This window comes from Camarhynchus parvulus, chromosome 2 (genome assembly GCF_901933205.1).
Source record: "Camarhynchus parvulus chromosome 2, STF_HiC, whole genome shotgun sequence".
NCBI classification, from domain to species: Eukaryota; Metazoa; Chordata; class Aves; order Passeriformes; family Thraupidae; genus Camarhynchus; species Camarhynchus parvulus.
In genome coordinates, this window is record NC_044572.1 from 5,878,769 (window position 1) to 5,891,658 (window position 12,890).

Genomic DNA, 12,890 nt, shown 5'->3' on the forward strand with positions numbered 1-12,890 from the left:
GCAGTTGCAGCTACATTGCTGGACTGCCTTGATACAGCTTCACATGCACGTATTGCCCTGTGTGAACAGTTCTTTGCTAGGAGTGATAAGCAGTGTCACCACAGTGCTACAGGAGGCAACACACTCAAAAGGGAATAATAATAATAATAATAGAAATAATAATAGGACAGAGGCTGCCCAGAGATATTCTGGATGTCTTATCTCTGGAGGTGTTCAAGGCCAGGTTGGATGGGGCTTGGAGCAACCTGGTCTAGTGGAAGGTGTCCCTTAGCAGGGTAGTTGGAACTGGATGATCTTTAAAGTCTCTTCCAACCCAAACCATTCTATGATTCTGTGAATTTGAGATAACTCCCACTTCTCTTTGGAACTGTTTGCAAGTGATGGGTAGTAGGGGCAGGCCTCAGCTATGCCTCTGCAGGGACTTTTTAGGGATTTTGGATAGTAGAAATGCCATTGAAATACTAAGAGCACTCATCTATGAAGAAGGAAAACCTCCAGCTAGATGCCAAAGACAAATAACAATGATTTTTAATGTCACACCAACGAGGGAAACAGTTATTTGTAATTTACTGTTTATTTTCATATACAAAAAGATAAACTTGAAATAGTTCTTTCTAGGTTTTTTTCCTCCTATCTGTTGGGGTGTAGCTGCTTCACACAGGGCAAATACTACATTCATACTGGTTTATTCAGACACCCAGTGCAAAGCTGAAGCAGCAAAACTCCAACTTGGCAGATCTAATTTCAAACTTGAGACTCTTTCTAAAATACCACAGTAAAAAGGAACAAAGATCCACTGCAAATTCATGAACTATGATACAATGTTCTTTCCAAAATGTCTTCATTTCATAACTGCAATACAATGGATGTCTGCGTTAGGCCATTTTATACATACATTTTATATATGTATATTTCTGCAGAATATATATATATATATAAAATGTACATATATGAAAATCAGCACACTTCAATCCAAAAGGGGTTACAGCAACGAGCTTAACTCTCTATACTTTTTTCTTTAACAGGATACTTTAGTATAACTTTTGTTAACTCAGTAGTACAAGCTATCTCTGTTCTACATTTTTATAGCTACAAGAGTGAAATATAACCTACAACATTTACATTTCACATATCTTGGTATACAAACAGTACTTAGTGAATTTGAGCCAAGGACCAAAAGACTCTTTAAAAATTATTTCACCATGTGATAGAGCTTCCTGTAATTTACACTCAGTCTATTCTGCAATCTTCTAAATCATTTAATCTCATAGTTTGAGTTTAAATCCATTCCAACTGGAAATCCTGGAGAAACAGGTTACTGCAAACTCTTATGTATACTCTATATATACAAGTTAAGTAACACAGCATAATAAGACTTAGCTATTTATCCTAAAACTGATATACACATATTCCACTACGCTAGACAAGTCTTAGGATTTTATTTTATTTCTTTAAATAAAGCACAAATTTAGAAGTAGCTGGTAAAACTTACAATAGGATGGTTATAAAATGACAAATGGTTAGGGTGAGATTTCTTCCTGCTGGTGCCAAAACATTTTCTTGTGAGTTTTTGTACTATGCTGTGTTGTTTAACTGTATGCATCTAATGTTACATGCAGAAAGCTCTTTCCACAAGAATTGACATCCAACTGTACTTAAGTCAACTTTACAGTACAAAATTTGTCAAACTTAAGGACGAATGTGAAAATATTAACAGGTGAAAGATCAGGCTTTCAACTCTACCATGAGGATCATGCAGAATTCATAAGCAGATAGTTTGAACAGATTGGCAATGGCATTGTGCAGGCTTATGGCATAGAATTGAGGCCAAAAATGTTACTTGGTTTGCAGTAACCACCTCCTTCAATCCTCACCCACTACGAGATTGATTTTTGCATCATAGTTATTCCATTGGAAGGCCAGCAGCATTGCAAAATACCTCCTCCTGGGAGATTTTAGTACTTTGATTTACCAGAGATAATAATCATCAACCATCAATAGCCATAGAAACATTAGGCAGTCAAGAAAAAAAATAGGGAAATATCATGTTCTCTTCCTTTAGTAACAGTAAATTAATTACTATCCATTCGTTACCAATAATTATATGAATTACTAGTAATGGTAAATTTATTAGTATTTGGAAAGCTACAGGAAAGCTACTATGCTGTCCAAGTGAAATACAGACTAATGTTGTATCAACTACATGGATACATTAAAAAAAAAAGACTTTTGAGAGGGCAACACATAAAATAAAATGGTCATTTTAAAAATGGTCCCACTTTTATTTTTCCCCCAAAAATATAGCCTGAACATAATTCTCTTCAGCAAAGTACCATTAAGATGTTGCTGTATTTGAAGGTCTGATTTTATGAGTTGGTTCTTGGGAGTAGGTATTTGGAAAAGGAAAAGGCCAGACAGGTTCTAGGTCTTGCCAACGTATTTTTTGTTATCCACAAAGTTGCTAAGTCCACTTTCCAAAGCTATGAGATGCTCCACTCTCCTCCTCCTCTATCACGGCTGGATTTTTGGTTTCAACTGTTTTCTATTTTGGAGTTTATTTTGGTGTTTTAACAGACATGGCAATGCAGAGATGCCATTGACTACTGAATTAGGACTTTAATTGACTAGGATGGTTACTGGTTAAACTTCAGTTCCTCAAAATACTGGACAATTGAATGAAGTATGGCCTTCCTTGTAAGAAAACCAGAAGCTATGGAATTTTCCTAGAACATGTCTGAGTTTTGCAATACCAACCTTACTGGAATGTTATAAACTGAGTTTTTGTTTCTTTTAACAACTGGAAAGACTAAGAGGCTTCTGCTTCAAAATGGGCCAAAAGTGCAGAAGTGGTGTTTTATTCACATCATCTGCCCCATTAAAATACTGAAATAAAAGGCTAATAAAGGAAGCACTTTTCAGAAAACACTTTTTCTTTGTAGATATCCAGCACAATGCCATTTTAGAGCTTCAGAAAAGCCCTTTTGGTTTCAATGTTGGAATACAAAATAAGTTTTGCTTTTTTCCTTCAGTCCTTGGGGATCACTTTCCATTTACATATATATATCATATATATACATGTATATATGTATATGATACATATATATAAACACCCCTATAGAGCAAGGTTCCTGTTTGTGTATGTTACAATATTGTAGTATCAAGGAGAATCCAGATAGCAACACTGTTTAACATGAGGTTTGAGGTAATTGGTTCTTGAAATACCTGGATCACAGACTGCATCCAGAAATGACAGCTGGGCAATGAAAAGTGGGTTTTTTTCAGACAGAGATAAAAAAAAAATTAAACTAGTAAAAGAAAAAGAAAGCTTACAGCAGTTGCTTTTACATGGAAAAATAAAGGCACAACAGAATAGCATTACATTTCAGAACAGCTGGATGGACATAACACAAGTATGATCTCTTTCTGTGGAAGTGTCCTGACAAAAAGCATTGCTGCTTATTCCATAGGCTACCACTTCAGTCAGGGAACTGAGCATCACCCTAAAACAAGTCATGGAAAAAGAAATCCCATGTAAATAAGGGACGAGGTGTGCTTAGAAAGTGTTCCAGGAACACACACAAACACACACACTCCTGGTCACACAGGGTTGGATGGAAACTCTCCTCCTGGTTTTCACAGGGCTGGGACTTCACCAGAACACAGCTGAGGGACTCAGTAATTGCAGGAGTCTGCTTGAATTAGTGAGCACTAATTGCAAAAGGCAAAGCTGTCAAAAAAGGCAAGCTGTCAAACCAGCTCCAAGGCAGTGCCATGTGTTTGGTTTAAAGCTTTTTTCAGTACCTCTCACCCACTGACACTGTGCTATCGTGGCTGAGAGGACTAAAAAGACTGGAGTGAATTTTAAGTCCAATGGAAAATTGGGTTACACCCCCCTGGCTCCCCCTTTTTTTTTTCCTTTAATACTTTTAGAATACCTTGGATTGCTTACACAGATTTGGGAAGCTCTTTCTCTTAGTAGGACTTTGGACATGACAGTGCTCCCTTTCTTTAGTGCCTCCAACACAGACTATTAAATCTGATTTTGGGAACACAGAGCACATAGCTGTGTGTTCTGGTGAAGCCTGATTAGTTGTGTCACTTCAGAGAGAAGGAATTTCTAGGAACTGGCTTTATCAGGATTCCACTGGCAACAGCTCCTTACAGATCATATTGTCAGTGCAGCAGACACAGCTGCTATGAGCGGATACGGCAGCGAGCGAGATCAGCCCAGCTATTTGGCCTCGGTAAATTCTTAGCACCCTGACTTCACAACTCACTGCAGCACCACAGCATATGCCAAAAGACACACTGCCCACACATGGCTACTCGCATGAACACGTGAAAAAACTCCTCTTGGGTTAACTGAAGATGGCCATAGAAAAGCAATAAGCATCTTTAGCAGAAGGGATGTGACATGCAAGATAACCTAAACATATACTCAGTGCGGTCCTCAAAGCATGTCCAAGTACATCCAAACTTGCTCCTCAAACTGTTCTCAGGCTACACTTGTTCTATCCTCTAAACTTTGATGTAGTGCACACTTAATTTAAACATTATATATATATTTCTTTATTTATTTGCTGTGCATACACAGACCTTTCTCCCTTTTCCCTGCAGAAACATATTAGACATTACAAAAATAATTTGTGGTATAAAAGAATTCTCACACAATGTAGAATTTTTGTTTGTATATGTAACTAAAATATATATATATATTTCCAAAAGTAAAAAAGTCAAAATGTCCTTATTTTCCTCTATTATATAGTCTATTTTATTTACAATGTTACCAAACAATATCCTGTATGTGAAAGTGACAAAAGTTTGTGGGACACTTCCTGCTTAGCAACTTCCCAAGCGGAGTGTGGCTTGAAGAGGACTGCAACAACAGCACTGTCACACCTTATCACCCAGCACCTTCCTCTGCAGTACAAGTTCCTTCCATGCTAAGTGAAACCAGAACTTTTCCCTGCAAAACAGGGCAAGTTCTGACACTCTGCCTAGAAAGTCATACAAGAGGAATAAAATGTTTCAGTGCTGCAATGTTAAGGGGGATCAGGATTCCTAACAGCCAGGCCTGACCCAGCCAGCCTGGAAATGTCTGCTTCCACTGAAACCACTGATTTCAAGTGGGAACAGCAGGGAGTCAGGAGATCCAAGGAAAACACAGGGGAGTTACCGGAGGGCACTCACAGACCTTCTCTTCAAAACAAAGACTTCTGCACTTCCATAGGTGTAACTGTCTAGCCCATAAAGTTATTCTGTAGCAGAATTTCAGCAGAATAAAAAGTGGGTTACTTTTGTCTTAAATAGAGATTTCTTATTGATCATGACCAGCTAAAATCCTCAATTATAATGAATAGGCCTGGTACTACTTAACTGATGGTTAGGCTGGTTTATAGCCATATCTTATAAAATGCATGTGTATTTCAATATAAGCCATATACAACTTCCAGCCTTCCAAATTAATGCAATTTCATCAGCAAGTCACAGCTCTACTATCTCAAAAAAACACCCCAGTTTTAGTTCCTGGGGTATTTCCAGTTTAAAATGTGGAGTCAAATTTTCTGCACCTAGGAAACCATCCCAGCCACTGCAAGAAATTCATAAAAAGGAGTTCCACCAGAGAGATGTGGAATCCTGGCTCCTAAAGTCAAGGAGAATTTTTACTCAGGATACTCAGTGTTAATATTCACCTAAGAATTTCCATATGAGGGTGGGAGGTGACCAATAAAATTCTACAGCCAAATTTTTGAAGAGCTGCTTCCTCTAAGTCTGAATGGGAAGTGAAATCCAGCACTTTGGGAAGTAAAGTAAGAGGTGTTGTCACCATCTTATTCAAGGGAGTGTTAAAAGGAAAAGAGCTGCAGTTGCTTATGACAGCTACACCTATGGATGTGCCCAATTCCTGACTTGGAAAAAGCCTCTGCAGTACCAAACAGAACCAAAATCATGTTGTCAATGAGAGTTCAAATGGATTAGAGGTGAGGAAACTACTTGCTTGAAAGCTCAACTGTTGAAAGACCAACAAGTTAATCAGAGCTTGTCTTTGTTAATAAAATAAATAAATACCAGTTTAAAAACCAGCTTTATCCAAATTGGTACACATTTAAAGTTCAGGATTTCCTTCTATGCTGCAATAGCAAGACACACGTACCTACACACATATAAAACTTGTTATCCAGTACACACCCCAATTTGGAAATTCTTTTTCCAATCAGTTTCCGAATCCTGCTGACAAGATGATCTATAAGGAACCATTGCACCAGGAAGATGTAACACTTTACAATCAACATTCGGTCAAGGTTTGTACAGGGTTGTGCAGTTCCCCGCAGTAAGATAAGCTACATGTGAGAATTTGTGTTCATGCTTTCTCAAAAGAGAAGATTTCAGACACTGTTTAATAGGCTATTAAAATAATATGGCACTTTCAATAAATACTTTAAAGCTTTTTAAAGAAATCAGGATAAAAAAGCAACTGCTGTAATGAGCCTGTTTTAGCTATAATACGTAATGCTGAAGGAAAAAATCCAGAAGAGCAAACAGATATTAACAGTTAAAAGACAGTACAGCTTTTTTTCTTTCTGCAGCAATAGGAACTGGCTCCCATTCCCTGGGGAAAGGGAGCAAGCCCACCACAAAACAAGTATTCACTCAATCTTAACTGCTCTACGCTCCACCCCAACCCTTACATCACTTCACTTCTAAGACATAGTCACATTTTCATATAAATCTCAGTGCAGAAATGTATTAACCATGAAAAATACCAATCCTGCAAACATTTACAACCACACTTAACATTAAGTGAGTGCCTAATGTCATGACACCAGAAGAGCTACCTACACCCTCAATGCTAAGCATAGGTATGTTGCAGCATCAGGCCCAAAGGTGCCAGTGGCCACCAGGGACATTGGCTGGGTCTAAATGGTATCGTTCTGTCTGGTTTTGTCAAGGTTTTCTCAACAGAAGCACATCAAGAAACAGAAACTTTCAAACCTACACACGGAAACACAGTTACATGTGTATACATACTAATATGCAATATACATTCAGTAACTTGAAAGAATAGGTTAAGACTTTATTCAGATAGACAAATTAAGGCAATTCTCTTAATGTCTCTTCAAGATAAAGGACCATGTCCTCATTTGTGACCTCTAGGTTTTAAAGCTATACTTTTCAAGAAATATATTTCAATTTTTTTTTTTTAACATTTTCTCCAATTAGCAGTTTCTTTTGCGTAATAAATTATATCTGTGCAAGGGTGCACACTGATAATTTGGCAGTGGAGAGAAGTCCAATTCATTTATATATAATACAGACTTTTTACGTTTCCATTACAGGGTGATTAGTTTAGGACTGCATTTTGGCTTAACACAAAGAAAAATTTAGAAGATCTGGCCATCCAATGGACATAACTTTGTCAGTCTAGCAAGACACAAAAATTTGTGTTATATTCAAAGCAAAAAAAAAAGAAAAAAAAATTTAAAAAGAAAAGAAAAAGAAAAGGGAAAAGAAAAAAAAAGATGTACTGTCCTTTCACTAAAACAGACCAAAAAAAAACCCAAAACACAGAATGGAAATAGCCTTCACAAATAAGAGTGAATAATGCCCAGGTACCTTATATAGGCAGTTATTCCACAACTGTATACAGTTATTTACAATGGTGCTTTATTAAACAAAACAACAAAAAAATGGTAGCACTTCCTAAAAGATTTTGGAACTTTTTTCCTTTTTTTAATTTTTTTAAAACTCCCTTGTCATAAAAGCCAACTTACATTAAAATATACTTACTACAAGACAACACAACTAACAAAATATATAATAAAACTCATACAAGTAGAAAATTCTGAGGTATTTCTGGTTTGAGGTGGTCTGTGGTCATGAAGTTTTTAATTTTTTTTCAGTTTAAACCTCAGAAGCCACGTAATGTGTGTGTGTGTATGTTTTGTGTTTGGTTTTTTTTTTAAGTTTTTTCTTTTTTTAAACATTGCATGTTTTGCAAATTAAAAAAATATTTCAATGTTGAATCAGCAGCATTAGGAACATTCACTGACTAGAGCGAGTTTATGGCATAATAAGAGTAACGGTATTTTCGAATATGCACCACTTTAAGACAAAAGAGTTTCATCACAGAGTAAGGAGAAAGCAGTGTCAAAGAAACCAGTGGGAGAGGTGCTGTGGGAATCACTGCTGCTGCTGAGCTGCCTCAGCTCCCTGCAGCCAGGCAGCTCTCAGGCTTCTCAGATGCTACAGGAGCCAGCTGCCACCATTCACTCCCCCAGTCCCAAATTAATAAAGAAAAAAAATTATATAACCAGCTTTTACCCTTTTCCTCTTTCCACCATCTGCACCATTAGCTTAGGCTGAAAGATAATCAACCCAAGGCCAAATTCTCTCAGCTGACTCACACTTAAAATGAGATGCAAAAATTTTCTCATCTTCCAGTATTTTACCAAAGTGCTTCTGAAATCACACTTCCCCACCTGTCCTGATGACATTGAAAGCATCCTTCCTACTACTACCTGGAATTGAAAAATAAAAGTTATAGTCCTGTTTTGTTCTTTTACCACCCAACCCCAGACTCTGGAGGAAGAAACAAGTGCCTGTCTTCCAACCACTGCCTCTTTAACTCAGCTTTCTCCATACGCTGCAGCCGTAAATACTCTGCCCAGAAATGTCCTTCCCCTCCTCTAATGGTTACCTGAGAAGTAGCTCCATAGCAAATGATGTTTCCCCAAATGCTGCCAAGTCCAACGTCACTCTCCCCACCCCTATTCTACGCTCCCCCCTTCAATTATACCATCAAGAATTAACATTCTCTGCCCAGTTACTTTTTTTTTCCCATGTTACAATGACACCCGTTAGATCCGTAAAAGACACATCTGCTGTTTTTTTCTGAAGCTCACTTCCAAAAAAAAAAAATTAAAAAAATAAAAAAGGAACTGAACCCAAAACCAACATGGGGAAAAAATGCTTTTGAGGAAGGTGTATTCTTTACATAACAGTCTTAAGTTTCCTCCACAGTTTGCAGCATTGCGTTTTCGAAGGTGGTAGGTGGTTTTCCTTTATGTCACAGATGCTCCGCTCAGAAGACAAACTGATAAAGAGAAACCCAGAAAACTGAATAAAATAAAAACAACTGAAGTGAGTTTGTTGAGGTTCTGAGGTACCTGCACCTTTTCTGCATTCATTAGTCGGCACCTGAATGCTTGCTGAAATGTCCATTTTTTTTAATACAGTAGAGCAATGTGCTGGTAAAATTGATCCAATCCAAAAAAATAATAATAATAATAATAACAATAATAATAAAAAGTCAAGATAAAATAGCAGCTGCATTCATGGGTTTGTTGAATTTTTGTGATTTTGTTTTTTTTGTACTTTTTTTTTTCTTTAAACTCTTTTCCTTGTTGTTTTTTTGTTTGTTTGTTTGTTTTTAAATCCACTGAGTCTGGAAAGACAAAAGTGAACCAGGACCCAGCACTCAGATACTAGACTCTTTGGGTGGCAAGTCCACGTTGGTGACGGATGTCACGATGGAGACGAGGCAGTCCGAGGTAGTGCCGTTGACGGATTTGCGGATCTGCGCGATGCGCTCCTCGACGCAGCCGGCCGAGAGCCGCGCCTCCGCGTCGTGGTCCCAGCACTCTTCGATGGTCACGCAGAGCTGCGCCAGGCCCTGCGGACAGAACGGCCAGAAAACACCTTCAGCAACAACATCCTACCATGAGCATCACCCAGAATTCATAATGCAAGGTCACCTGCCCTATCATGAGCATCACACAGAATTCATAAGCAAGGTCACCTGCCCTATCACGAGCATCACACAGTTCATACAAGTACCGCCCTATCACCAGCAAACAGATTCATAAGGTCACCTGCCCTATCATGAGCATCACGCAGAATTCATGAGCAAGGTCACCTGCCCTATCATGAGCATCATGGAGAATTCATGAGCAATGTCACCTGCCCTATTGTGAGCATCACACAGAATTCCTAAGCAGATATTTGGAACAGATTGACAGTGGCAATGTTACATGCAGAAAGCTCTTTCCACAAGAATTGACATCCAACTGTAATTAAGTCAACTTTACAGTACAAAATTTGTCAAACTTAAGGACGAATGTGAAAATATTAACAGGTGAAAGATCAGGCTTTCAACTCTACCATGAGGATCATGCAGAATTCATAAGCAGATAGTTTGAACAGATTGGCAATGGCATTGTGCAGGCTTATGGCATAGAATTGAGGCCAAAAATGTTACTTGGTTTGCAGTAACCACCTCCTTCAATCCTCACCCACTATGAGAATGATTTTTGCATCATAGTTATTCCATTGGAAGGCCAGCAGCATTGCAAAATACCTCCTCCTGGGAGATTTTAGTACTTTTAGTACTTCAGCAATGTCACCCGCCCTGGGGGATGCTGCTAGAACCCCAGACACTGAAAATTTTAAACTTTCTACACTAACAAATGCTAACCCCCCCAAGAAAACACTGCATTTAACCTACAGCCATAGAAAAAACATCCAAAATTAAGTGATATAACTAAAATTATAAGTGTAGAGTTTAAATAAAAATGTGTAACATCACATAATAAAAAGCTTAAAGTTTTAAAATATAATAATACAAAACAAAATAGAAGTTTTTGGGGATATAGGTGGGGAGAGTGATGTTTGTTTATAATATAAAACAAAATAGAAGTTTTAAAACAGAAACTACTCCTTCCTCTTTACCTTCTTCACCTTCTTCTTCATAAGTTTAAGTAATATTGTGAAATTAAATTTAAAAAATCCACATTACAAAACACAAGTAGTTACTTATTAAGTTAAAAATAAAAATAATTTAAGTATCATTTCTTAATTAAACAGTTTACCCTTAAAAACCTAATAAAAAAAGAAATACAACTGCATTTTTTACCTTATTAGTAAAATTAGTAAAAATTTTACCCTATTAGTGAAATACTATAAAACTCACAACTTATGAAACTATAATTTAAATATGAACTAATAAACATCTAAATCCAAACAAAAAAAATCATCTCACAATTTAATCCCAACTTCAACAAAGAAAAAACAAAAAAATCAACATTAGTGGTGCCCAGTGTGAGGATCAAACTCACGACCTTCAGGATGCCAAAGTGATTTTTGCTTTTGTGTTTCCTTCATACATGTTCATAGCTCTGTAGACTATTGCTGTATAGTTATATAACTCCTAGCTAGCTCCAGCACTTTTCCTACCCTGATATGCAGAAAGACAAAATACATTCCAAAGGCTCCTATCCTACCTGGTGTTTTCCTGGGAACCAAGGATGAGTGACCCTCCCAAGACACTTTTTCATAAACAAAGTACAACTGTTACCAATGGGGGGCTCCAGGAGAGATTGAACCAAGAGGAGGAACTACCTCATCACCTAATTGGGGATTCATGTTAATTATGCTAATCAACTAAACTTATAAAGCTGTATTCGCCTTATATGCGTTGGGCATTTTTCCACATCTGCCCCTGGAGGCCTTCAATCAAAGACCAGTTTTGATATTACCTCCTATGCTAATATTGTCTCAAAAGTGTGTTGTTTTATTTCTATATCTTTAAGGCATCATGGGCACCACCTTGTCAGTGGGTGGAGAGATCCACTCAACACAGCCAATGCTCTAAAAAACCCCTACAATAATTTTTTCCACAGTATGCCGATTACCATGAGATAAGCTTCAAAAATTACTTTAAATATGTGTTTTCATGGTTCTTTTTAAGCATCTGCTTTCTAAGGTTTGGTTGCATTCCGCCCCAAAAGTGCTTTTTTTTAATATCAAAATAAATCCCAAGATTCAGCAGTTGAAGCTTCAAAAGACAACAAGTATTAAGATTCCCATGATGAAACTGTGAGAGCTGGCAGCACTGTATCAGTTACTATGAAACCATTTGCTTTGTTTGCAGTCACTTCTCTCGATATCCCCAAAAAACCTGAATTCAACAGTGCTTGAAGAACACAGCTCTTATTTGAACCCTCATTTGAAGTGGAACACTTTTTTTTTTTACAATCCACAGCTCTCCCTAACTTCTGGGAAATGAGTTAGTACACCTGAGTCTAGCAAAATCTGTAGCAGTTCGGGAAAAATAGAGGTATTGGACTTCTTACTGAAGCCCAGTGAGATGTCATCATCTCTTATCTTCCTGATCTAAGGAAAATCAGCTCTTTTATTAAAAACATGAGCCTGAAATGAACTACCTCTGGGAAACCCACACTGCATTTTGCTTCATTGTCTGCTTGCTTTCACATCTAATTAATTTTTCCTCCATAAACTGCTCCAAGTCTTGCATGGTATCTAGCTTGTGAGGAGTCTGTCTCCAATGGTATGGAGGTTTTCTTTTTCTTAATGAAAGGACTTTATTTTCCATTATTTCACCATACTAAAGGAGCTCTACTAAAGCACCACACGCTCCACATTCAGCACTAGTTGATTATGCAGCTTGTTTAGTCTCTAAAAACAAGAGATAAAAAGAAAAGGGAGCACAAAGATGTTGAGCAACCCCTCATTCCCCAGAGCTGACTCTGGCTAACACTGGGAATGCATAACCAATCCCTCATTCCCATCACACAGGAAAGTATTTTCCCCTGTTAAGCTGGAGGGACGTACGGGATGTTTTAGCCAGTGATCCTTGAACACGGGGCGCATCTTCTTGTGAACCACCACTTCTTGCAGGTCCTCCAGGGATGGATGCTGACCTATTTCTTCTTCAAAAGGCAGCATGTATTCATCCACTGGACCTGCAGTGCACACAGAGAATCAGGTTAGGGCAGGAATGGCCTCTGCAGAGCCACAGTGTCCCCATGCATGAGTGAGCTGCAGCTCTGGAGCAACCTCAACCCACTGCAACAAAAGGCTGACGTTCACAT

The 12,890-nt window shown here is 37.9% G+C and overlaps 1 protein-coding gene across 1 annotated transcript in view; it reads right to left on the reverse strand.

Annotated features, from left to right (window-relative positions):
* Positions 1–555: 555 nt before the first annotated feature.
* Positions 556–12,890, reverse strand: part of ACVR2B (activin A receptor type 2B) — a 109,746-nt gene continuing 97,411 nt past the window's right edge. The window contains exons 10-11 of the mRNA XM_030944070.1: positions 12,631–12,761; positions 556–9,673 (exon numbers count right to left, since the gene is read on the reverse strand). Of these exons, the coding sequence (XP_030799930.1) occupies positions 9,479–9,673; positions 12,631–12,761 (326 nt within the window). The 3' untranslated portion in view covers positions 556–9,478. The remainder of the gene's footprint in view (positions 9,674–12,630; positions 12,762–12,890) is intronic.